General features: G+C 43.4%; 1 protein-coding gene across 1 annotated transcript; it reads left to right on the top strand.

Annotated features, from left to right (window-relative positions):
- The first annotated feature begins 1,708 nt into the window (after positions 1-1,708).
- On the top strand, positions 1,709-25,026 carry Riok3 (RIO kinase 3). Its single transcript, XM_041660304.1, has 13 exons — positions 1,709-1,927; positions 5,447-5,562; positions 6,228-6,373; positions 6,460-6,567; positions 6,773-6,882; positions 9,100-9,243; positions 14,055-14,182; positions 17,533-17,730; positions 18,258-18,417; positions 21,290-21,370; positions 21,462-21,551; positions 22,326-22,433; positions 23,482-25,026. The coding sequence occupies exons 1-13, from the start codon at positions 1,865-1,867 to the stop codon at positions 23,587-23,589; spliced, it is 1,560 nt and encodes a 519-aa protein (XP_041516238.1). The 5' UTR covers positions 1,709-1,864; the 3' UTR covers positions 23,590-25,026.
- Positions 25,027-26,833: the final 1,807 nt, after the last annotated feature.

Genomic DNA, 26,833 nt, shown 5'->3' with positions numbered 1-26,833 from the left:
GTCAGCAGTGTTTCTTCTACTAGATAGAGTGTTCTTTTCTCATGGGCAAAATTCTCTTTCCCATGGGGTAATCAGAACTTTCTCACAGCCTCAAGGATTCAGGCAGAGCAGGCAGCTTGAACTCAATGACTTTTTGAAGTCATAATTGATTGCAGATGGAAACTGAGTCACTTGTGGGCCACCACATGAGTTAACTCGTAATTAAATGGACTCTTTGCTTTTGCATCAGATTGGTCTCTTGGTGGTTTTGAGGATCCAGACTCTGGGCACAACACATACAGATTCGGACTCTTTGGCGGTCTTTGGGAGACTCTAAGATCTGGGCATAACAGTAGTGTTCTTCACTATAGCTCACGCCATCGTTACTGCTGGCCCTTGGCCATCCACTCCCTGAGATCGCCAAGCTCCGTGACCACACCACCTACGAGCCTCATGGGTACAACCTGAATGTTTTCTGACGACTGTGGCTATTGCACATGCTTCCACGCCACTCCAAGAACTGTCATCCCGCTGAGAGAGTTCAAGATCCACCTGGATCCCTTGCTCAGTACCCTGACTCTGTATCCTGGTCTTGTAAGCATCCGAGATCAACCCTACTTCCACTTCTCCGTGGTTTCCTTTCAGTTGAGAACATACTGCATTTGCTTCTCTCTAAGAGTTTCCGCGGCCCACCACCAACATCAGCACCCAACCCAAAACCCAAGTCTTGGAAATAAGAGGAATATCTAGGCTGGAATATGCAAAACCGCCTGAAAAAAACGTGCCCACGCACTTGAGACTTGAAATTACACAGATGGCTTAACACATGGAGAAAATATGTCAAGGCAAGTCTAGACCTCGCTCACCCACTGACAGGCTAGCCTTACCCACTGCCATCTACCCACCGCACAGCTGTCAGAAATATTTGCTTTTAATGTCGTTTTCCTGCTTGCTATTTATTTTGTTATAGCGAGTTTTGTGCTCTATTTTATCTTGGTACTTGTGATTTGAACCTGAACAACACCCCAAAGCTCATGAGTTGAAAGTCTAGGTGACCAGCTAGAGGGGCCATATAATCTCCAAACTGAGTTACTCTATTTCTATGTGCCTGTTTCATTTTCAGTAAACTTGAGGGAAGGATAGACTCTTTTCCTCAAGGTCGGGTTGGGATTAAAACACTGCCCAGTGCTTGGACGTAGTGCCAAATAACGCTTATGCTCATCCAGTCATTTTGTAAATTTCTCGACAAAATTGAGAATCGCAAATTTTATTATGCCGTCTTATTTTTTGCTCAGTGTTATTCCACATATTTGGCAGTTTTTCTCATTCCACACCTGCCCCCAAATGACTACTGCAGCATCCTCAATCCCTAAGAATTCCTTTTCCCTCTTTAAACCTGCTAGTTCCGACCCCCGAATCCGTTCCAGTTTCGAATTATCCCGGGAAATAAAGGATAAGCAGAGACAGCCTGGCCTGAGCATTGGGAGGCCACGCTGCCTAGATTACGTAGATTCGGTGACTGGGAGGAGGAAGGGACGAGCAGGCGGTGCCCGCACCCGGAGTACGAGCTCAGAGAAGCCACACCTAGGCCCGCGGCGCCAGGATCGAGTCAACACAAACCCGACCTTTGAACCCCGACGAGCCCGAGGTGCAGAGACCGGAAGTAATGCCTCCCTGGGCGAGCGACCAATAAGAAGTGAGAGCCCCAGCGAGGAGGGCGGAAAAGGAGCGGTCCAGTTCCGGAGGCGGCCACCGCCGCCGCCATCTGTCACCGCACCTCCGGCACCGGCAGCGGGTTGCTAGTGCACCGCCCGTGTCCTCGGCGGATCCCGCTCCTCGTCCTGTCACCTCTCGGCTCCGTTCTCGTCCTCGCCTTCTTCCCGGAATGGATCTGGTCGAAGTGTCTTCACCTGAGCCCGGGCCCGCGGCAGCCTGGGGACCCAGTAAGGTGAGCGGTGGTCGCGGCACCCGCGGGATGCTGGTCTCCGAAGCCGGAGAGGCGCCCGGCAAGCCGTGGGGACCGCCCCGGGTGGTCGGGACTCTGGCTGGGTCTGTGCTTGCCGTCTCCATTTGTCGGCTGCCTTGAGCAGACCGCCCCGCACCTAATGGGTCGGCCCTACCCCGAGAAAGCTGGCAGAAAATTGCTTTAGGAAGGTGTTGCCTTCAGAAGGCTACGGTTATCCCAGTTCGGTAATTTCTTGTTTATAAAATGGTAAAGATAAAAACGTAGGTGCGCCTTCCCATTCCAACTACAGAAGGCAGTAATACTGTAAAATGATTATGAATTTTCATGATCTGCCATAGGCTTGGCTTCCCCGTACTGCTCGAATGGCAAACTTAGGTTCTTTTTTGTTCACGTCTGATTTTGGTCATCGGTTGGGATGATCCTGAGTGTGTCATTGCTTAGAATGGAAAGAACGCAGTCAATTGCTGAAAACAGTAGGCTTCATTTTAGGTTTGTATGCCTTAGCTGTAAGATCCTGAAGGGGGTCCAGCGTTTTAAACCCCGGGAGAGTAATTAATTCACATAGTAATATTATTGGAGCATACTTTTTTACAGAAAAGGAATAATTAATTAATAAGAGTTTTCTTTGTTTTTGCTTTGTGTGTGTGTGTGTGTGTGTGTGTGTGTGTGTGTGTGTGACAGGATTTCTCTGTGTAGACCTGACAGTCCTGGAAAACTTGCTCTGTAGACCAGGCTGGCCTTGAACTCACGGAGATCCGCCTGAGGGCTGGGATTGAAGGCAGGCGTGGGTCACCACCGCCGGCCTCAACTGTTAAGTTTTTAAAAAGTTGATTTTATAAGTTTATAAACCTGCAGGAAGAGTCAAATATTCTGTTGGTAAATGCGCTTACATCTTGATGTCATTTTCCCCATTTGTGTGTGAGACTCTGAGCTTGGATGAGGTCAAGATTAACAGACATAAAAAGATAAAATTAGACAGACCACAAAAATACAGGCCAGATTCTTTCAATTTCTCCAGTTAAACACCCACAGAGGTTGTAGGAAAAGTTCAATGGAAACATTGTACTCTGAGAAATGTTTCACTTCCAAAATAATTAATACCGGATAAATGATGCCCATCATCTTCTTATCTAAGTGTATATCTAAGTATAAAACCCCATTTTCATCATTTCTCAAAAATTATGTTCCTGGAATTTATTGGTAGTTTGTTGGGTAGACCGACTACCAAAACCAGGCCTGTCTCATCACTTAACCATTTCCTTTTCTAATCAGTGGAGAACCGAGTGAGGAGTGAGTGCCTAAGGAGTAAGAGACTTGAGAATATTATTGTTTTATCTGTTTGCCTGTTCGGCTGTTCTGGAGCGTGCTCTGTAGATCAGGTTGGGCTTGAACTCTGCCTACCTCTACCTCCCAAATTCTGAAATTAAAGGCATAGACCACTGCCACCCAGCTTTGTTTTACATTTTTAAAAAATCACTACTGTTTGGTACTTTTTTGTTTGTTTGTTTGTTTGTTTGTTTTGAGACAGGTTTTCTCTGTAGCTTTGGAGCCAGTCCTGGAACTCACTTTATAGATCAGGCTGGTCTCAAACTCACAGAGATCCTATCTGCCTCTGCCTCCCGAGTGCTGGCATTAAAGGTGTGCGCCACCACTGCCCGACTCAAGAGAATAATTTAAAAGGTGAAAGATTTTGACTCACGGTTTCAGAGACTGTGGTTACTTGGCTGTGTCATGACTTGGCATGTCATGGAAGTCAGTGCTGTTGTTCCTGTAGTGGCCAAGTGACCAGGAAAGAGAATAGAAAGAACCCTTATGGTCTACTTGTCTCTGGAAGAATCCTCACAGACACCCAGAGGAGAGAATCTAGGCATTTCTTAATCTGATTATATTGACAGTCACAATTGACCTCAGATGTACCCGGAAATGAAAAGGGGCAGGAGGTGGTTACTACTTACTGTTCGTCATTGTCCCGTTGTGATGAGAATCACGACTGGGAGAGTACAGTCATCTGCTTTTGGAGCCTGGACTTTGGAACTGTCAGACCAAGAATTTCACATGCATTGTGAGGGCCAACGGAAGCCATGTTCTACACATTACAGAGAACTTCAGTCAACCTTCAGAAAGTCTCTGTTCTTTCCTGGTGGTCCTTCTATAAGGAGGGACCAGCTAGCTCTACAATGGCTGGTGTCAGTGTGTGCAAGGGGCCATGTTCACCTCTCTGTCTCAGGCTGAGTGCAGACCAAACTTGCTCTGGTTCCCTCGGGCATGAAATAGTTGTCATTTGGGCTGGAGAGATGGCTCAGAGGTTAAGAACACTGACTGCTCTTCCAGAGATGACAGGCAGGATATTTGCCGCATCACCGTGGTTAGATAGTTCTGTGGCTGATAGAGATGTCACTGTTAATCCTGAAGTCGACTTTTAAGGGATGAATTCACTTTCTTTATACCAAGAAAGATAGTGAAAGCAACAAAAAGTTTAGCTAAGGAAATATAACTAGTAAAATCTAAGACATGGAATTGTGGAAAGTGGAATTGAGACAAGGAGTAGATGATGAGTAAGATGTTTTAGAAAAATATGAAATAAATCTAGAATCTGTGTTTTAAGAAAGCAGTGAAAGTGGTGTCTTTAAGGGAGAATCCCAAGGAATACTACTCTTTTGTGATCATACTTTGACAAGCCTTAATCTCAGACTCTGAAGTTTAGAAATACAGTTTTGTGTCACATTCTTGGTTTGTTTTAGTGTACTCAGACATCTTAAGGAAGATTGACACTTTTTAAAATAGACATGTTCTCATGCTTAAATTGGAATTAGGCATAACTTCTGAGTGGGATTTGAATTGTATTCGTTGGTAAAATTAATTATATTTTTCTTTCTGAGATGGCCTTGCTCTGTAGCTCCAACCCCACAGCAGTCCCTTTCCGTCTGCTCCTCAGCACTGGGGTTACAGGGGTGCACCATATGGCTGGTGGTGTGTCTATCCCCATATGAAAATCTACTAGGGAAGCTAAATCATAAGCAGAAAGGTGTTTGAGAACTCCTTGCCTGGTGGGCAATGCAGTGTAATAGCCTGGTACTTTCTAACCTTGAGAGCATGCCTGCCAAACAGGCTGGGTGCGTCTGTTTAAGTTTACTGCTACCCTCCATAGGATTTGCACTGGGGACTGACCATATGACTCAGTGAGTAAAGGCCCCTGCTGTCACCCTGACAGTCTGATTTCAGTCCAGTTCCTGGGACTCACATGGTAGAAGGAAAGAATCAACTCCACAAGTTGTCCTTTGACCTCACTTGCATTGTGGCTTAGATACGTAAGAGTAAATAAGTGAAAATGTAACTTAAAAAAAAATAGATTTGTGCTGAGAGATGCTTCCTTTTAAGGTGATTTTTGTAAATATCTAATTACTTGTTTTGGTCATTTTAATTAGTTTAATTCTCAAAAGATAACCTCATTTTTGAGTTTTTAAATCATTATCATAAAGTTTTGTCTCTTTTGTTAAATAGTGCCCGTGGGCTACCCCTCAAAACACAGCGTCCTGTCCGCTGACCGAGGTGATGAGTGAAGAGTTGGCCAAAGAGCTGCAGCTGGAAGAAGAAGCGGCTGCTTTCCCTGAAGTTGTGTACGTGACACTCAGCACTTGCTCTAACAAAGTAGCTTCTGACTGAGAACTGCCCTTACAAATGAGTAAGAGTGCACCCAGAAAGCAGTGCAGAAGAAACTCTACTGAATTTCATTCCTGATCCTCAGTACGGATTGGACACACTTAGAAAGTGTCAGGTCTTAGAGCATTTTAGATCAGGAATACTTAACTGAGTCTATCGTTCCAAAATCTGAAAAATTCAAAACCATAAGTACTTTTCATCCCAAGCAATTCAGATGAAGAGATTCTGAGTCTGCATTATCTTAAGACAGACCACTCTTTCTTTAGGTTTTGTTCCTGTTACTGCAACAGTTGAGCTACTGAGGTATAGTTTTCTAGTGTTATTTGTCTCTTCATTAGTTTTTTCTCTACTTTGATTAGACCACAGATGAAAAGCATTCTGGGTTCAGTATGGATTTCCCACAGACCCTTAGGTCTCTCCCGTCTCTCTCACCTCGCTGGGGCTCCCTCAGAGTTGCCATAGGTCTGAAGCTAGCCAGGTGAACAGGAGCTGGGAAATGGTCTGGGAGATTCTCACCCTTCTTCAGTGCGATGTCAGCATTGCAAAGACGCTTTCTACTCTGATAGTCAGTAGCTGTTAGCACAGCACACCGGCTCAGCTTGTATCACCTTATTTTCAATAGTGTTGCCGAAGGACCATTCATTTCTGGAGAAAACGTTGACACTTCCAGCGACCTAATGTTGGCTCAGATGCTACAGATGGAATTTGACAGGGAATATGACGCTCAGCTTAGGCGTGAAGAAAAAAAGTTCAATGGTGACAGCAAAGGTACCTTATTGTGACGTTTCCATTGGGTGGTAGGAGATGCTCATACACACTCCCAAATAAACAGTCAACTGTTTTTACCTTTTAAGTTTCCATTTCGTTTGAAAACTATCGAAAAGTGCATCCTTTTGAAGACAGTGACAGCTCTGAAGACGAGGTTGACTGGCAGGATACTCGTGATGATCCCTACAGACCAGGTGCTTTTTGTTTCTGGGGTACAGTTGGGAAGGGTAGAGAAGATTAAGTGTCCCCATGAACTTGTGTAGATATATGTTTAGATTTGAATCTCATTTGATAATTCACTTTATTAGATTCAAGTGTCTCTCCAGTGCTGAATGTAAGACTTTACTCTTTGCTGTTTTTATATTTTTGGCTTTTCTTTTTTTATATTTCTGTCTTTAGCAAAGCCAATTCCTACTCCAAAAAAGGGCTTTATTGGAAAAGGAAAAGACATCACCACTAAGCATGATGAAGTAGTATGTGGGAGAAAGAACACAGCAAGAATGGAAAATGTAAGTTAGAGAAAGTATTATCTCTCAATCAAGAGTTTAAATATATTTTAAAAACAGCATTCTAGACCAGGTCTGGTGGGGCACACCTTTAATCCCAGCACTTGGGAGGCAAAGATGGTGGTCTACATAGTGAGTTGCAGGCCAGCCAGAGATACTTTGTGAGACCCTGTCTTAAAACACAAAAGCAAACAAACCAATAGTATTCTGCATAGAGTATAGTAAATTTCTAAGTTTATTTTATTTATTTCATATGGGCCTCATGCCATAGTCGGGCTGGCCTCAGACTCATGATCCCCTTGCCACCTCTGTGCTGGTCATCACATCAGATGCAGAGATGCTTTAGAGGATTGCATAATTCTGAAAACTCTGTCACTGAAAGTACAGAGACTGTGAGGATAGTTTCAAAACCCAATTGAGTTACAAGATTCTAGAATTTAGAGGTAAAGCTGAGCACAGCAGGCACATGCTGTAAGCTAACCTTGGGAGGGAGAGAAGGAGGGGAAGGGACTCAAGGTCATCCTCAGCTATGTAGTGATGACAAGGCTAGCCTGGGCTACATGAGTCCCTGTCTTTAAAGAGAGAATGAATGAATGAATTCTTAGTCCTTAGTACATTATTTTTTACAAAATTGTATTTTATAAATGCTTTTCATCTGTGGTCTAATCAAAGCAGAGAAAAAAACTAATGAAGAGACAAACAACACTAGAATACAGAACACAGCATTGGCGAGGGGACAAGAACTATAAGGAAGACGTGTGTACTTTGTAGACTTTGTGACTTTGGTACTGGTGCTCGGCTGCAGTGCCTTGTGCCTGCTAAGCAAGCCACTGAACTCCACTCCCACCCAGCACCATGCTTTTGGAACTACCTTTCTAAAGTTAAAAATAATATTTTTTATTTAAAAAAATATGTTTCTGAGGGGCTGGGGAGATGACGCAGTGGTTAAGAGCACTTGTTCTTCCAGAGGACCCAAGTTTGATTCCTAGCACCCACATCAGGTGGCTCACAACCACCTATAAACTCCGGCTCCAGGAGAGCTGATGCCTCTGGCCTCTGTGGACATTCACATGTGCTTACGTACTACTCATGATTAAGAATAAATCTTAAAACTAAAAAGCTTGGGGGATGGAGAGAGAGTGCTCAGCAGTTAAGAGTACTCCTGCAAAGGACTGGATTTATTTCCCAGGACCCACCTGGTGGCTCGCAACCATCCTTAACTCTAGTTCTAGATGATCTGATGTTCTTTTTTGGCTTCCATGGGCCCCAGGCATGCACGTAGTGCACATATAAATATGCAGGCAAAACAAGCATCCACGTACAGTTTTTTAAGTTGTGTTTCTGTTTTATTTGTGTCTGTAGTGAGGTATGTGTATATGAGGGAGGGAGAGAGGCCAGAAGAGGGTGCTAGGTCTGGAGCTGGAGTTACAGATTGTTTTGAACCTGTTGACATGGGTGCTGGCGACTGACTCAGGTCCTCTGGAAGAACAACAAGGGTTCTTAACTGGGGAGCCACTTCTCCAGTCCCAAATAAGTAAATAAATCTTTTTAAAAAGCATTCTCTTTCATAAATTCTGTGGTCAGTAAGAAATACGCAGACATTAGTGTACACGTTCATTAAGGAAATACCTTATCAGTATGGCTGTGTTGTATCTTGTCTGGAATGTTCTGTGGTCCTGGAACAGTGTTCTGTTCAGCAGGACTTTGTGATGACAGAAGGTTGCTTGTCTCTGTCTTTGCTACTAAGCACTTGGTGCAACTAAGGAACTGAATTTAATTAACTCAAATTTAAGTGTCCATGGGTTGGCTAGCAGCTGCCTACATGTGCTGTGCAGCTCTGGAGTCATCACTAAGGCGATTGGTGTAGTTTGCTGTAGCAACTTAGTCTTCAAAAATAATTATGGAATTATATTTCTTTGGTAAGGTCAGTGTAGGCTTTATAATATAACATTGTTCATTGGCTTAAAAACAAGGTATTAAGCAAATGCTGAGAGTCGTTCACTTTAGCTGTGGTAAGGTGTTTTCTCTGCATAGAGTATGCCTTCCTTTGGTGTTGCTCCTCTTTGTATCAGGGAGCTATGTCCCCTGTGGTGCCCGTGGGTCCTGTTTTGGCATGAAGTCATGTGCTGAGTGGGAAATCTACAAGACTGACCTCGCACTGCTGTTTCAGCACCATTCCTGTATAAAAATATTGAATTGCTAATTTTCTGTCTTTGTCAGTTTGCACCTGGCTTTCAGGTAGGGGATGGAATTGGAATGGATTTAAAACTATCCAACCACGTTTTCAATGCTTTGAAACAACATGCCTACTCGGAAGAGCGCCGGAGTGCCCGTGTCCACGAGAAGAAGGAACATTCTACCGCTGTAAGCATTCTTAGCACTCCGTCACTTTGGGGAAACTTGTGTTAGAAACTACTGTTTGTGGGGGAAAAGAACAAAACAAAGCTTCATGATCCGCCCTCCCCTCCCTGCCCTCCCCCACTCTCCTGAAATCGGCTTTTCAAATCGATCCTACCCAAGTGACTTTGCTTTTTGGCATTTTTTTACTTAACATAATAGTTTTAATCAGTTATTCCAAACCCACATGATGTTTCCAGTTTCTAGAAGTCCTGCTGCCAGGCACCTAGGATTTGGCATAGGAGGTGAAGCCACTCTTCCTGTATGACCCTCACATGGAAGCAGTGCCCAGAACAGCACCATAGCTCAGCCTCCAGGAGTGATGCCATCTGTAGTGGGCTCACCTTCTAGTGCACCCCAGGAGCCAGGTGTGGTGGCCCAGGTGGTGTGGTTCGGGTAACTGTTAGACACATCCTGGGCCGCGCTGTTACCAGAGGCTTCAGTGGAAGTAGTAATATTAAGCTTCAAGCCCTGACATCACTTACCACGTCTCTTGAGGAACCTGTGCAGCTTAGCAGAGGCAGTTGGTGGCCCTTGATTTCCTATGCTTCCACAAGTTTCAGAGTGTGTCCAGGACCTGTATGAGGTTAACCCTGCTAGTGTTTAGTAAAATGGGGAAGCAGCTCAGGCCTGCCAGCGACTAGGCTGGTCAAGGAATTCAAATTGAACCGAGGTGGCTCATGTCTATAATCTCAGCACTTTGTATCTGGAGACTAACACAGGAGTATTGATTGTCATGTGTTTGAGACTATCCTGGGCTTCACAGTGATTTCCTGGCCAGCCTAGACTAGTGAGGCCTTGTCTTAGAGAGAGAGAGAGAGAGAGAGAGAGAGAGAGAGAGAGAGAGAGAGAAGTTATATTAGTTCTCTGAGCTGATGCACTTGAAGAAATGCTTGAAAATCAGTTATGAAAGTATAATGTGTAAACTGAGTTAAACTTTAATAATAGGTTTTAGTAATACTTTTTTTTCCCCCAATACAGGGTTTTTCTGTGTAGCCCTAGCTGTCCTGGAATTCACTCTGTAGACCAGGCTGGCCTTGAACTCACAGAGATCTGCCTGCCTCTGCCTCCCAAGTGCTGGGATTAAAGGCATGTGGTGCTATTATTTTTTTAACTAATAATCATATTGCTTCAGAATGCCATGTCTATATAGAAGTTCATGGAGATGATAGGGAATTTGCAGTTGAGCGCATGGTTATATGGCTTCCTTAAGCCATCTGAGTTATAGCATTCGTGAGTTAATTGGAATAGTTTTTTTTCCCCTAAAAGATTATGTTATTTAGGGTATATACTGTGTATTTAGTTGAATGCTCTGAATATTTAAAGATCTGTTTTATTTTATGTGTATCGGTGTTTTGTCTGCATGTGTGTCTTTGTACTATGTGAGTGCCTGGTGCCATTGGATCCCCTGGGACTGCAGTTACAGACAGTTATGAATTTACATGTAGTTGCTGAGAATTAAACTGAGATCCTCTAGAAGAGCAGCCAGTGCTCTTCTCTTAACTGCTGAGGCATCTCTCCAGCCCAAATGTTTTAGAATTGGTTTTTCCGTTTTTTGTTTTTTTTTTTTTTCTAAACAAGGTTTCTCTGTGTAACAGCCCTGGCTGTCTTGGAACTCACTTTGTAGACCAGGTTGGCCTTGAACTCACAGAGATCCACCTGCCTCTGCCTCATGAGTGCTGGAGTAAAAGGCATGCACCACCATCAACCATCATGTTTCAGATTTTTAAAAAATTTTTTGCCAGGACTGATGAGATGGCTCAGCAATTAAGAGTACTAGCTGCTCCTCCAGAGGTCCTAGGTTCAATTCCCAGCAACTACATGGTGGCTTAGAACTATCCATAATAGGATCTGATGTCTTTTTCCGACTTGCAGGTATATATGCAGAGTACTCATCTATAAAATATAAATAATTAAAAATTAGCAAAAATAATAATGATTTTTAAAAAAAAAAAAACACACGCAGTGGTGGCACACGCCTTTAATCCCAGCACTCAGGAGACAAAGGTAGGTGAATCTCTGTGAGTTCAAGGCCAGCCTGGTCTACAGAGCAAGTTTCAGGACAGCCAGGGCTACACAGAGAAACCCAGGCTCAAAACAAAAAAAAGTTTTGCCTATTACATGGATACTTGTAGCTACTTGGACTTAATAGTCTCTAATGTTTTACATTAGTGAAGATAATATGTGTTTTGGAAATAACAAAATTACTCAACTCTTTAAAACACTAATCTTTTGTATTAATGAAGACAATGTGTACTCTTTCAAAAGTGAATTTACTAAACCCTTAAAAAAGCTGTGCGAGGGCTGGAGATGGCTCAGTGGACGTAAGGACACATATTGTTCTTGCAGAGGCTCGGGGTTTGACTGCCAGCGCCCACATTGGGCAGCTCACAACTGCTTGCTTGTAACTCCCGCTCCAAGGGATGGCTATTATTATTATTAATAATATAACAAAAAAACAAAAATTTAAATATAATTAAAAATGATACTACTTAAAGTAAGTTGGTAAAATAAAATTTTAATTCAACCAGTGTTTGGGTTTGATGTGTTTTAACTTCCAGTTTATTTTTTAAGGACAGAATGTGAAAGTAATAGCCAAAGAGCCCTTCTTCAAGGCTCAGGAGGTAGGGGACCACATAGGGTATACAGGGCAGGATGTCACAAGTTTGATACTGGATCAGGACTGGAAGGGAGTAGCTGTTGTCTCACAGCCTCAAAATACTCCAGAGGTGTTGTATGAGTTCTATCTTTATAAAGCTAGAAAAGGGACCTGGGTAGGGTGGGGTCTGGGGAGGAGCACACTGACATAGTAAGAAGGAGACAGCAGGTAAATTGATCGCCTCGCTCCTCTAGCCCCTTCTCATGCTCTGTTTCTGAAGGGGAGCTGTGGGGATGGCCTCCCATTCTGTTTCCTCCTCTGGGGCTAATTGTTTATCTCGGGACAAAATTAGAGGTTACCAGGGCTCAGGGGGAACATTCTAATGGGCAGGAGTGTGTCTTGTGGCTCCTGAATTTGATATCAAACATTCCTGGAGCCACAGTGCCACCCAGGACCCATCACTGTCTCTGTACCTTGTCTACATTAACATCCTTCCTGGGAAGAGGAAGAACGGATGAGTATAAACGTATGGTGCAGGACTCCAGGGTTGGTTTTCCGTGAGAGACTCCTTTCCCGCAGCGGGGAGACAGCTAGGAAGCCGGGAGCACTGTCTATGAGAAGGAGGTGAAGCCGCTCTGCTGGGGGGGGGGGGGGCTCGTCCTGCTGCATCAGAGCACCCCCTGCTCTGCGGACTGAGCTTACGGTGAACTGGAGGAGGACAGTGTGGAGGCACAACAGATGCGTATTCATCTCCAGATGCTCTCAGAGCAGGCGGGGTGGGCCTGGCCAGGGAGTCACTTACACACAGTCTTTGCCTTATGTCCACATTCAAACACTCCATCCATCTCATGAGCCCGTGCTCTGCCATCTTGGGTTTTGTCCTTCATTGGCTCCTGACCTTTGAAAATGGGTTACCATGGCACTGCTTTCAGCACATAACATCCCTTTGGAGCTATTCCTCAAGAATCTCTGACCCCTGAAATACACGAAGGAGGGAGAGTGAGAAGTCTCTAGAAAATGAAACCCTCAATAAAGAAGAAGACTGTCACTTTCCAACGTCCGAACCTCCTAAACCTGATCAGCCTCTAAAGGTGATGCCAGCCCCTCCACCAAAGGAGAATGCGTGCAGTAAGCTAAGCTCCAACCCTCCTGCTCGATCTCAGCTCAGACAGAGCAGCTGTCCCTACAAGTGGCGGAGGGAAAGTAGCTCCAACTCAGCCCTCTGTGGATGGACCATCGAGGGAAGATGGAAATAAAGTAGGTGGGGTGAGTGTCCTAAGAGACCAAACTGGGAGCTCCAGCCGCGGTCCTGGGATGGAGGGAACAGAGACCACTGGAAGGAGTTGAACCAGTAAGAAGGCAACAAAGATCAAGGCTCGAGATCTGCACCTGAGCCAGGGAGAGCCCAGCCTCTAGGTTCAGCTCTGCAAGCAAGTATGCTGCTCTCTGTGGATGGTGACGATGAGACCGAGGGAGACGACCACACTGAGTAGACCTCCACACACTGTGCTTTCTTCTAGTCTCCACCCCGGAACACTCAAGGGCAAATCAAACCTCTATCCAGACAAGGGAAAAAACAAAAACAAAAAAACCTCACCATCTCCTGGAAACCTTTCTTAACTTTTTTTAATGAAATGAAATTGTTTCACATGCTGCTGCAGCCTTTTAAAGTACTGAAGTAACTGGAGAATCACCATCGTAGCCCGAGAGATGTGGCTCCTGCTTTTGAATGGGGGAGGTTGTAATGTGTTCTGAGGATACCAAGCGGCTACCTGTGTGGCTCGTGCCTGGGGCTCCATTCAGCAGGACTGTAGTGACAGACACAGTGGCGTCAGTTAGGCCGTGGAGAGCACAACGAAGAGCTCGTACCCTGTGACGGCACCTATAAATTCCCATCTGAGTAAATTTCCCATCCTTGGAAAGGTTAAAAAAAAAAAAGAAGAAGAATCTCTGACCCCTGAGGTTGTCTGCCACAGAAACAGTGACTCTATGGTCCAGACTTGTGACTGTCACCAAACTCAACTCTTTAGCCTCATGGCGCTGGAGCTGAAATCCAGGGGCTTCTGAGGAAAGAACTGTATTGTGATCATGCTCTTTTAAGAACCTGATTTCATGTACCCTTTAAAAAGGGAATCTTCTATGATGATCATTTTCATTTACTGTACTTTATCTCTTACAGGAAAAAGCAGTTGATCCTAAGACACGCTTACTGATGTATAAAATGGTCAACTCTGGATTGCTGGAGACAATCACTGGCTGTATAAGTACTGGAAAAGAATCTGTTGTCTTTCATGCCTATGGAGGGAGGTAAATGAACAAACACCGTTCTCCTCAGGACTGACAGATTATGTATAATCAAACTTATGCTGCCTAGCAAGTAGAGTCATTATTGTAGAAAGTTTAGACATTACTTTTTATTTGTTTTGTATTTAAAACAACTCAAGTGCATACTGATCAAGTCTTTGCCTTTCACTTTTTTTTTTTTAAGTTTTTTTTTTTGTTTTTTTTTTTTTTGTTTTTCGAGACAGGGTTTCGCTGTGGCTTTGGAGCCTGTCCTGGAACTAGCTCTGTAGACCAGGCTGGTCTCGAACTCACAGAGATCCGCCTGTTTTTTTTAAGTTTTTGAGATAACGATAGAGCTCGTGTTTAGCATACATAAGGCCCTGGGTTCAATCTCCAGCGTCATAAAAAGGAAGGTGGTATGGGAAGGGCTGTGCACTTTTATACTTCTGAGACTGACCCTCATTTCATGGGATCTTTGTGGGGTTTAATGAGATCTTATTTCAGAATTCCTAGTAATAATCCTAGGAAGCATTTATTTCTTCCTTTATAATTTTGAGTGCAATCTTTCAGAAGTTTGTATGCATTTGTTTACTTAGCTTATGCAGTAATCTTTTCCCCCAGTTAACATACTTTTGACTTTTAGGTATTGGCAGACTGTATATTTCTAGACTGCATTATACCTTTAAAGTTTTATTTTTATTTATGTGTATGCATCCCACTGACTGTAATAGGCCAGGAGGCATGGATTCCCTGGAGCTGGTGTTGAAGGTGGTTGTGAGCTGCTTCCTCTGAAACTGGAAGCGTAGCAAGTGCTCTTGACCTCTGAACCATCTCTCCATCCCCACACCATGCTATTTTAAGTAACATTACTGGAATATATAGGAAAATCCTTGAACTTAAGTGTATTTTACAGCTATACCCTTAAGCTAAATTCCTAATGAAATTGCTGTGGAAATGCTGTATGCCCTGTTTTCCCTTTTTTGTTAAATGGTTAGTAGAAGACTCTACTGAATGGAGAGCTGGATTTGTTCCGATTTAAATCCTGAGCCGGCTAGTGTGTCAAGTAATGTTGTTGGATTTCATGGTTTTTCCTTGTTTTTTTTTCATATATGAAAATTTTGATTAAAAGTTAAACAGTATATTTTCTTGGGGCTGGAGAGTTGGCTCAGGATAAAGTGCTTGCTGTGCAAGTGTGCAGACTGGAGTCGCCTGTGTTCCAGTGGTAGGATGGGGTGCAGACAGGAGAACCCCCCAGAGCTCGCCTGTGCTCCTGTGGTAGGATGGGGTGCAGACAGGAGAACCCTCCAGAGCTCGCCTGTGCTCCTGTGGTAGGATGGGGTGCAGACAGGAGGACCCTGGAAAAGGCTAGTTGAAGCACATAGCACACCATCTCCAGCTGCTTCTCTATAGAGATTACTATATGTGTATTAGGCTTCTTTAAAGAAGCAGAAATGATAGAATTATACACATATGTATATATTTTAAAGAGAGATGATTTATTAGAGTTCCTCACAAGCTCTGGTCTGTTAGTGGAACAATGGCTGTTTCCCGATGGAAAGGCCAAGCACCTGGTAGTTGTTGGGCCCAGGAGACTGATGTCTCTGCTGTCTCGATCTGGTGCTGGAGTCCCTGGGAATCCCAGAGAGCAGCTGCTCTTCAGTCTGCCTTGGCATCATGAAGTGGGTTCTGACACCAGGGAAGGGATGCCTTAGCAGCAGGGGATGAACTTGCCAGGAGTGAGGGCAAGCAGGCCTTCCTTGTCCTTTCTGTGGGCTGCCACCAGGAGTGTGGTTCATATTTGGGGTGGGTCGTTCTCTTTAAATGATCTGATCAAGAAAATCCCTCACAGGTGCTCCCAGCTGCTTGGGTTTCTGTTGATGACAAATATAGTGAAGTTGACAACCAAGATTGGTCACCACTGTGTGTGTCCTCGGCTCTAGAAAGACAGCAGTTGTCCTGGGACTGGTGGGGACGGAGGGAGTCAGCCACAGACTTGGAGTAAAGGCTTCAGCTCTGTCTATAATTGTATTACATAATTTCCATTTTGTGCTAATCAACAGATGTATACTTTTACCTGACAGTAAATGTTAGAAGTACAGGAATAGCATGGTCTAAACACAGTAGATGTGGTTAAGAAGGGTCTTAAGCTGGCAAACGAAGCCAGACAGGATACACATAGGTAGTCCCAGCTTCTTAGGAATTTAGAATGCACTTGAGCAACAGCAAGACCTTATTCTAGAGAGAGAAGGAGCTGGCCATGTTGGTACATACCCTAATCACAGACAGGATTTCAAGGACCAGGTAGAGAAAGGTGAATGTCCTCCACAGAGGACATGGCCATGGATTTGACGAGGCACAGGAAGAGAAGAGCTTGCTAAAGGACTCTGACGTTTTGAGGCTGAATGGAGAAGTAACTGTGAGAGTGTACTACAGAAAGAGGTTGCTGGTTAATTTGATTCCAGTCTCTGGAAACATTTCTTTTCTCTTCCAGCTTAGCATACCTGCAGGCATTTAGAAGTAAATGATACTATAATTCCATCCATCTCCTTCCTTTCCAATTAGCTCTGGGGAGTCAAATATCTTGAGTCAGCCCCAGCCTCTGCCTCTCTTGCTCCTCCTGAACTCTGGTCACTTGATCTTCATGAAGTGTGTTGTTGAGAGTACCAGTGCTCAGAAGCCTTCATGATTCCTGCTGACTTGGGAGAAATGTCTAAGCTCTTTGCAACTTGCCTGCCTCTTGCCTGAAAGAAGGAATTATTTGTAAAAGACTGTTCTAAGTGTTAATTTTGCTGAGTTTTGCTCCCAAAGCACCCAAGGTCATAATAGTTTGTTTTAGGAAGAATATTTCCTCATTATTTGTCAAGCTTGATTCTATAGTGATGAAATACAGAACATTATATTGTAGATTGATGAAAAGTATCTGGCAGTTCATTTGAAAGTATGTTTTATTAAAAGGAACAAAATCGGGGCTGGAGAGATGGCTCAGAGGTTAAGAACACTGGCTGTTCTTCCAGAGGTCCTGAGTTCAATTCCCAGCAACCACATAATGGCTCATAACCATCTGTAATGAGGTCTAGTGCCCTTTTCTGGCATAGAGGTGTACATGCAGGAGGAACATTGTATACATAATAAATAAATCTTTAAAAAAAGAAAAAGAAATAAAATCAGCTAGGAGCAACAGTGTCTGTCTGAGGTTCCAGAGCCCAATGCTTTATTAAAATAAAACTTGAAGTTTTTTTTTTTTTTTTTTTTTTTAAAAAAGACAAAATAGGATGACAGTTTGAAACAAAATAGGCATACTTGAGTGGAATGGAGTCTGAGACCGTCTTACTGTGCGCCTGCCGGTAACTTGCTGGCTTTGTTCTTCCTTTCAGCCTGGAGGATGACAAGGAAGATGGTACAGCTATACCAACCGAATGTGCCATCAAGGTATTTAAAACAACCCTTAATGAGTTTAAGAATCGTGACAAGTACATTAAAGATGATTTCAGGTTTAAAGATCGCTTCAGTAAACTAAATCCACGTAAGATCATCCGCATGTGGGCAGAGAAGGAAATGCACAATCTGACAAGGTAAAGAGAGCAGCGGTGCTGCAGGTGCCCTTGGGCTTCCCTTTGTGTCAGGGCTGCTACCCAGGCCAGACCCATGCTGTCTTTTGAGCTGATTTACAGAAATAACAAGGGCTGTGGCTTCCTAGTGCTTCCCAAGGCTTTTGTCAGAAAGCATCTCCATACTTTGAACCAAAATTCATATTTTGTAATGCAAAGCCATTTTCCTTCTTCATTGACACTCAAGGTAAACTAAGGTGTTGTCTGCCCAGATATCCTGTCATTTGTATGAAAGCTCTCTGTTGAATAGTCTCTCTGGAGACTCCCAGCACAGGCAGAGCACCTGCCACACCTGTGCCAACCTTTACACCATGCCGTGCCACCTGTCAGCTTTCCTACCAGTGGGCTGTATCTTAGTGGTTTTGTGTTCCCATATCTCCTGTGTACAGTGTAGTACCAGCTCAACACAGGCCCTAGCTAGGTATTTGTTCAATTAATGGCATGTTTTCTCCTCCTGATCTTTATATTCTTAATCATTTCTTTCTATACAGAATGCAGAAAGCTGGAATTCCTTGCCCAACAGTTGTACAGCTTAAGAAGCATATTTTAGTTATGTCTTTCATTGGCCATGATCAAGTTCCAGCCCCTAAATTAAAAGAGGTGAAGCTTAGTAGTGAAGAAATGAAGGACGCCTACTATCAGACTCTCCATGTAAGTTGTGCCTTTATAGCTCCTTTGCTCATTTCTTCCACCCAAGTTAGAGTGTACCTGTAGTCCCAGCTATTCGGGAGGCTGAGGGACTTGAACCCAGCTGTTCAAGGCCAACCTGGGGAGCACAGCACAAGAACCTATCTTAGTGATGGTAATAATTTTTAAAAATTATGGAATCATACTTTTGAAGCATAAGAAGGATAAACAGAATTTTATGAAGGATTGTTGACACTAAAGTTGTCTTTTAGACAGGCATGGTGGTGCTCACCTGTGCACTTGAAAAGACAGAGACAGGAGGATGGTCACAAGTTCGAGGCCAGCCTTGTCAAATAGACTATATATGAAGACACTGTCTAAGGGGTGGCACTAGAGAGATGATCAAGAGCACATGGCCCTCTTGTAGAAGACAAGGTTTTTAGCCGGGCCGTGGTGGCGCACACCTTTAATCCCAGCACTCGGGAGGTAGAGACAGGCGGATCTCTGTGTGTTCGAGGCCAGCCTGGTCTACAAGAGCTAGTTCCAGGACAGGCTCCAAAGCCACAGAGAAACCCTGTCTCGAAAAACCAAAAAAAAAAAAAAAAAGATAAGGTTTGTTTCCCTGCACCAAAGTCAGGTGACTCACAACCACCTGTAGTTCTAGTTCCAGAGGATCTGATGCATATACAGTGCATTCAGGAACTCACCTCACAGATACACACAAAGTAAACAGAAATAATCTTTTTAAAAAACTAGAGCTGCCTCTAATCCTACAACTTGGGCAGTTCCAGCTAAAGGATTGCAAGTTGAAGGCCATTGTTGAATAGTTTAAGAAAACTTTAAGCTATTCATGGAGCCAAAGCAAGCTTCATTCTTAGAATATGAAACTGTTTTTCACAGAACTTTCAGTCAAGTCTGACTCCCTATGACTTACGGTTCTTTAGCCGTAATGAAAGGGCCTACCTTTAATCCCAGCACTTACTTGAGAGGTGGAGGCAAGCAGATCTCTGAATTTGAGGCCAGCCTTATCTAGAGTTTCAGGACGGCCAGGATAACGAATGTACCCTTGTGCATGCTGACCTCAGTGAGTACAACATGCTGTGGCATGCTGGAAAGGTAAGGGGCACATTTCAGTTAATATGCAGGGACATTTTCTGGTGTAAACTAGCAGAGAAACCTCATCTTGAAAAACCAAAAACAGAAAAAGAAGAGAAAGGGCCTGCAGTTCCTGTTGAGAAGTCAGGGAAGCAGATGCTATCATGATGGCAAAGTGATGATGAAAACCGAAGGTGATAGGGCGTGGTGGTAGCAGGGTGCAGGGACTGCAGTCTGAGAGCCCGTGTCGGGAGGCTTGAGTTACTTGTGTTTAGGAACAACTGAATTAAATTTGAAGCCTGCAGCTTAAGAAAATGTCCTCAGTGCTTTCATACCTCCTCTGCTGTGTTTGCGCATCACACGGTGTCTACACGGAGCAGCTAATGTGAATATAAAATACTGTCCAATAATTTATTAAGATGTGGTGCAGATATTGGCTTCATCACAGCACTTCTGGTCGCCAATGCAAACAGGGAACTTTGGGGCAGGGAGTGGATTTGAAACCAATATACTTCTGTGTAGCCCAAGACTGAATTTGCACCCCTAGTATGCCTGTAAAAAGCCAGTATTGTGTGTGCTTTAACCTAGCCCTGAGGAGAAAGCAGGAGAATCCCAGGGGCTTGCTCGCCAGCTAGTCTGGCTGATCTTGTCTCAGGAATGAAGGTGGACAGCAATAGGGGAGACACCTGACGTGGACCTCTGGATTCACATGCATATCCATTTCCATCTCGCATGTATACATTTATGAACACAAGATACAATTAAAGAGGTTAAACCACCTTCTACGGGCAAGAGAAGAGTGAAAGCAAAGAAACCCTTTTCTGGATGTTTTGGGCAGTGGGGCTGGGAAAGAGATGAAGTGATGAGCTTTTGTTATAGTTTTTAGAGGTAGCAAACCAACTTTGGCAAATGGAGAGGTGGGGTTGTCATTAACCACGAGTATATGATGCTACTTAATTTAAAAGGCTGGAGCCCACATGTGCTACACACTGGGGATCCCAGCACTTGGGAGTCTAAGGCAGAGAGTTCATGAGTTTAAGACCATCCTAGGCTACACACCAATACACTGGCTCACAAACAAGAACATCTCTTCCACCATCACTAGCAGGAAATAATAAATACATTTTCGCTTGAAATTGTGTATGCTCCATGGAAGTCTGGTGGGATACTTGTCCTTTTATAGAGGGAAGCATCTTGCCTTTGTACATGGTTAGGTAATGGTGCCATTGGAATCTGAGCCTGATTCAGTTATCACAGCAGGGAAGCAAAATGGCACACATGGATTCTGACAGTGTCCTGCTATCCCTCATTCTCCTAAACACAACTAAAACAGCAACAGAAGCAGCAGCACTGGACTGTAGGAGAGAGAGGAGGCAAGTAAGGGTTTGGGTTGCAGCTATGACTCAGCTGTAGAATGCGTGTATGCATCTTTGGGTTCAGAGTAGTGTGACCAAAACAAAAATAAATACAAAAGGAAGGAAGAGTTTTGGTTTTTGTTGTTGTTGTTTTGGGTTTTTTTTTTAAATGTTTTTTGTTTTGTTTTGTTTTGCAAGATAGGGTTTCTCTGTATAGCCCTAACTGTCCTAGAACTCCCTCTGTAGACCAGGCTGACCTCAAAGTTACAGAGATCTGCCTGCCTCTGCCTCCTGAGTGCTGGGATTAGAGGCATCTCTGTCACCCAGGAAATAGGTTTTTAACTTGTTTTTCTGGGAAGTATTTGTTGACACATTCATTTTAATTAGTAATTTAATTGATTTAATAGAGGAATATTAGAACTGTGCCTTCATTTCCCTTCTCACAGTTGATGCAGCAATTATATAACGAATGTACCCTTGTACATGCTGACCTCAGCGAGTACAACATGCTGTGGCATGCTGGAAAGGTAAGGGGCACATTTCAGTTAATATGCAGGGACATTTTCTGGTGTAAACTAGTGAGTGTAAATCCATTAGTTTGTGCTTTGTGTTAACTAGGTCTGGTTAATTGACGTCAGCCAGTCTGTAGAACCGACCCATCCTCATGGCCTGGAGTTCTTATTCCGGGACTGTAGGAATGTTTCACAGGTAAGTGCAAAGCATTGCCTTCTAAAGGATGTAACAAGTTCAAATATTTTTCTCCCAAGAAAACTATATTTGTAGAAATTTAAGGAATACCAGCTGCCTTGAGGATAAGGAGATAAAGAAGAATTTTTCAGAACTCACTTATTCATAGACTCTTGAGTCCATGACTCACGTGGCCTCCATTTCTAACAGATTAAGGTATTGGTTCTTCTGCTGCTGTTTAAGGAGTGAGTAGACTTAATGCATGCATAATGCATAAACCAAAGCTGGAACGTGGCAAGCCTGCATACTTCTTCCCGTTTTTGTTCTTAGGAGGAGGACAGTCTCCTCAGTGGGACAGTGTCCCCTGTCTGCTTACTGTCACTTTAAGGTAGAGTGAAAACACTTTGAAATTCACTCCCTAAACACAGAGTTAGGTCCCATCTGGTTCCCATTTCTAAAGGAAAGGATTTGCTAGCAGCAGATGTAGCGAGAGAGTAACGTTGTACTGTAGCTGACCTGTGCACCTGCTTAAACATTGTAAGTCATGGCATTTGGTGACTGCATGGCATCTGTCCACAGTCATTGTACACAGGGCACCACGTGTATAACTGAAGAAGAGGTACCAGGAAGTGGAAGAGTTACTGAAGACAAACAATGTTGTGTAGAGCCTGGGCTAGTTAACCTTGAGAGAGAAACCTCAGTGGCTGCAAAATAGTGAAGGAGTGTAGTGCAGCTTGTGCATGCCCGCCTGTGAGAGCCTTGCGGGCCTTCTGACCGTTTGCGTGTCATCACTAGTTTTTCCAGAAAGGAGGAGTAAAGGAAGCCCTCAGTGAGTGGGAGCTCTTCAATGCTGTCTCTGGCTTGAACATCCTGGCCAACAACGAAGCTGACTTCTTAGCTGAGGTGAGTGGCTGGGGCACAGTTCGAGGAGCTCAGGGCTTGCCTGACACTCTTCCCCCAAACTTTGGATCTTCCTTCTCTCTACATGGTTCTTTTCAGACGTGAAATTTACCCTCTCCCCTGACACACACACACCCTAAACGCATCTTCACAGAGTTCATCAGAGTTTGGCTAAAATGGGTGCTGGCAGGCTGGGTGTGGCGCACATCTTTAATCCCAACATTCAGGAGGCAAAGGCTGAGTTCCAGGGCCGCATGGCCTAATAGTACATAGTGTGTTCCATGCCAGGGGTCTAAAGAGAAAAGATGGGCAAACACATTCCCAGCTCACTCTCACTTCTCCTGGTAGAAGAGTGAGGACGCTGACGGGAACACCTGTGTAATAGAAAAGAGTAATTCACGGACTACCTTCCCTTAGCAGAATATAGTAAGCTACAAGTAGCCACATGTAGGTATGTGCCTTCATTGTAGTGCCAGAGCCACAGAAACAAAGAGGCAGAAAACCTGGTCTATATAGAGAGCTAAGCCAGTCAGGGATACATAGTGAGATGCTGTGTTTAAATAAATATATATCTCCACATAACATTGTGTGTGTGTGTGTTTCACAGTATCTCATTACTCCAGCATTTTGCCCACAAAGCAGAGAGTAGTTAGAGTCTGTTCTGGAATTCCCGTGTGTGACTTGAGTTTGGCTAAGCTCTGGAGGAGCTTAAGGCTAGGCAGGCAGTCGCAGAAAGCTGTTAGCTCAGTCCGCTGGTGTAGACACTGCTGACTAGAAGCTTTACAGAGTGCCTAGCAAGACTGACTGGAGATTAGTTCCTGGCTTCATGAATGTATCAGCACTAACCCTGGTAAACAGGTGTATTTGCACACATCACACACAGGCATAGACAGGGTGGGGAGAGGAAAAAGGGAGGTAATAGAGAGAAATTCAAGACCAGCATTAGGAATGGCCGAGTGTTAGAGAGGAAAACTGCCACTGTTTGTTTTGGTTGGGTACGTACATATAAAGTCGGAACTTGATGACTGGATTCGATGTATTGGTTCTGTAGATAGAAGCTTTGGAGAAAATGAATGAAGATCACGTTCAGAAGAATGGAAGGAAAGCAGCCTCGTTTCTGAAAGACGACGGAGGTCCACCTGTGTTGTCTACAGAATAGCACCTGTACCCTGCTCTCCACCAACAGCAGTGATCGCCAGCTGCCATAGCCAACGAGTGTGGGTGACTTAAATACCAAAGCAGGAGTGGACAGTGCTGCTCCTGCGCTTACCACTTGTAACCCAGGTGCCAGATGTGTGGAATTTTTAACTTGGCATTGAAAGAATAAAATGTCACTACCTCTCATCTCACAAAAAGGATAATATTCTTTAACAGGTATAGATGTCTAGTTGAAGGAGTTTGGATTATACACAGCTCATGATATGAAATGTCTTGATGAGAAATTTTCCGCGTAGGGAGTATTTCCGAGCGTGGGGAGCTATGAGGCGAAGATGGGAGGTTTGCTGGCTGCACCATGCTCCTCACCTCCGGCTTTCTGTTGCATCTTTCCGAAGTAAATGCTATCATTCTAGTTCTCAACTTCTCTTCCAGGCTGTGACTGGGATTTTAAAGACCCCTTGTGGGTGGTGGAAATGGGGATTTGGCTTCAGAATGGATGGTGGAAATAGATATAAGCAATGTACCTTTTATTGGTATGTCATGAAAATGTATGGAATTCCACATTTCCATCGCATATCCAGGAAAATGACAGGTTTCTGAAACATAAGGATAGAAGGATTTTTTAACTAACTAAAATTTAACTTTTGGATTTTCTTCATTTATGTTAAGTGTTTGGGATATAACTCATCTACATTTTAATAAAAATGCAAAATATCTGGAAGGACAGAATATAAGAATCATATTTGATACATTTTAAGAAGGCAATGAAACAAATTTCAGTTTACAGTTTCCTAAAATTGTTCACATATTGATTGCTAGTTGTTTGCAGAGAAATAGAGCAAAGTAATGGGAGGTGTTCAATAAGTGCAGGACAAAGCTGTGTGCAGAACAAGTCAGGTGACGAGTTCCCCAGCTCACCAAGCTGTCTGGCCTGATGTGTCCTTACACTGGCTGGACTCTGACTGCTCTGAAAAAGCAAACAGTGGTTTGAAAGACATGGGTTGCTCGCTCTTACTTTATTTGCCTCTTTATTACCCCAGTTCCAGGAGTCTGGTTGGATCCACTACACAGCCTAACTCTGTCTGGTTATAAAGAGTAAAACTATAAATGTAATTTATGTTTGAAAGATTTTAACATTATTTTAAAATGCCAAATCTGTTTCTTGTAGGACTATTTTGTTTCTGTTGTGCTGCTTTCAGTTGCATTGCAGTGCAGTGGGGCCTTAAGTGACTCATCCCACACGAGATGTTTGCTACTTTGCAACAAAGATTTAAATGATGATTAATTATTTATTGGCTGTACAGAAATTCCAGAGAATTCACTTGAAACAATCATTTAAAACTTTGTTTTCTTTCTTGACATACTCATTTTCACACCATTGCTTGGAGTGTGCTGTGAACTTGCCTTTCCAGAAATTAAAAATGAAGAGATCATTTTAGACTTGGCTCATTGTGTGGTTTATTTCTATTCTTATTTTAATGTCCTGGCACCAAGACAACCTTTCTGTAGCAAAGTAAGCAGTGCTATTTTAAATACACACACATGTTGATAGAGGTTTCTGTCCTGCCCAGTCCCGCAGCCATTCAGTCCCAAAGAAGTACACAGAGGTCTGTCTACATTAATTATAATCTGGGGATACTTTTTTTTCCCTCTTGTGAGGTCGGAATATTTTTTACATAGCAGAAAATGATATAGAAGATACTGGTTTGATAAATAATCCAGTAGAGTGTGTATATATAAATAAATAGGAATGCTTTGCCACACTTTATTGATATTGGATATAATTAACTATAAAAAATAAGTTTCCAGCATAAGGATGATTGGAGAAAAATTCTATTTCAGTAAAAAAATTCATTACTGGTTTCCTTGACATATATAAATAATTAGATCATATAACTTGAAAGGCAGAGGCAGACAGATCTCTGTCCATTTGAGGCCAACCTAGTTAACATAATGAGTTCAGGCTAGCCTAGGATACATAGTTACACCTGTCTCACAAACAAACTAAAATATCCCAGCACTGTGGAGATGAGGCAGGAGGACTACTACAAGTTTGAGACCAGCCAGCCTTAGACTCTGCCTAAGACAACAAAATAAAATGGATAAACAGGTAAAATGAAGTCAGGGAGATGCTACATAGGCTGACTCCCATAGGAAGATGGAGACTGTAGTGGTTTGAATCAAAACACCCCATAGGCTTATATATGTGGATCCTTGGTACCCAATTGGTGGATCTGTCTGGGAAAGATTAGGTGTGGCCTTGTTGGAGAAGGCATGTCACTAGGGATGGGCTCTCCAAACTGGCCATCAGAAGAGATTGCTGTCTGCACATTGAAGATCCAAGCATTTCTAACACTTTAGAAATACGGAGATGACACTCATCATATTACATTTATGGTTTATGGCAGCATATATTTTTCTATTGGATTTTTGTAGGGCCTGCATTAAATTTTAGTAAGATTTGAGGCTAATGAGATGGCCCAGTGGGTAAAGGCACTTTTTACCAAGCCCGATAAACCTGAGTTTGATCTCTGGAATTCACCCGGTAGATGGAGAAGCACATATATGAGAAACAAACTGTTCAGCTGACTGCTAGTCATCCGAAGGGCTGACTGGGATTGGACAATCTACTTTCAAAGTGGCCCCACTCATGTATTGGGGGGAAAATTGCACCTATACTGTCCGGTGCTAGAGGTTTCGGTAGGAGAGTGTGCTGAGATACAATGGGGCCACATTAACAGGAGAAACCACACCTACTTATTGACTGTACATTTTGCATGGCATAGAGTGCTCACCAAAAAACAAAGGCAAGGGGGCTGGAGAGATGGCTCAGAGGTTAAGAGCACTGACTGCTCGCTCTTCCAGAGGTCCTGAGTTCAATTCCCAGCAACCACATGGTGGCTCACAGCCATCTATAATGAGATCTGGTGCCCTCTTCTGGCATGCAAGCATACATGGAAGGAATGTTGTATACATAATAAATAAATAAATAAATAAATAAATAAATATTTATTTATTTATTTAAAGGCAAGCAGGTAAGAGTTAAACTAAGGTGCACCTTTAATCCTGGCAGAGGCAGGCAAATTTGTCTTAAAAAAAAAAAAAACAAGCTATTCTAAGTCATTGGACAAGCACCAAAGATACTCTTGAGTTGTTGAACAAATGCCAGTGTGTTTGAGTAAGTGAGAACAGGCTCATGTTTGAATGCTTGGTCCCCAGTCTGGGGACCTGTTTGGGAAGAGTTG

The sequence above is a fragment of the Microtus oregoni genome, unplaced genomic scaffold, assembly GCF_018167655.1.
Source record: "Microtus oregoni isolate MIOR12 unplaced genomic scaffold, Mior012 000011F_ref0000422, whole genome shotgun sequence".
NCBI classification, from domain to species: Eukaryota; Metazoa; Chordata; class Mammalia; order Rodentia; family Cricetidae; genus Microtus; species Microtus oregoni.
Note: the sequence above shows the minus strand (reverse complement) of the source record. Positions and strands in the feature narration are given on the sequence as shown.

What these genes read in the sequence shown, in the direction of transcription:
- Riok3 (XM_041660304.1), top strand. Translation starts at nt 1,865, where the DNA reads ATGGATCTGGTCGAAGTGTCTTCACCTGAGCCCGGGCCCGCGGCAGCC. An exon ending in GTTCAATGGTGACAGCAAAG is followed by an intron (nt 6,374 to 6,459) that starts GTACCTTATTGT and finishes TTACCTTTTAAG; the next exon opens with TTTCCATTTCGTTTGAAAAC. An exon ending in TTTCATGCCTATGGAGGGAG is followed by an intron (nt 14,183 to 17,532) that starts GTAAATGAACAA and finishes TCTTCCTTTCAG; the next exon opens with CCTGGAGGATGACAAGGAAG.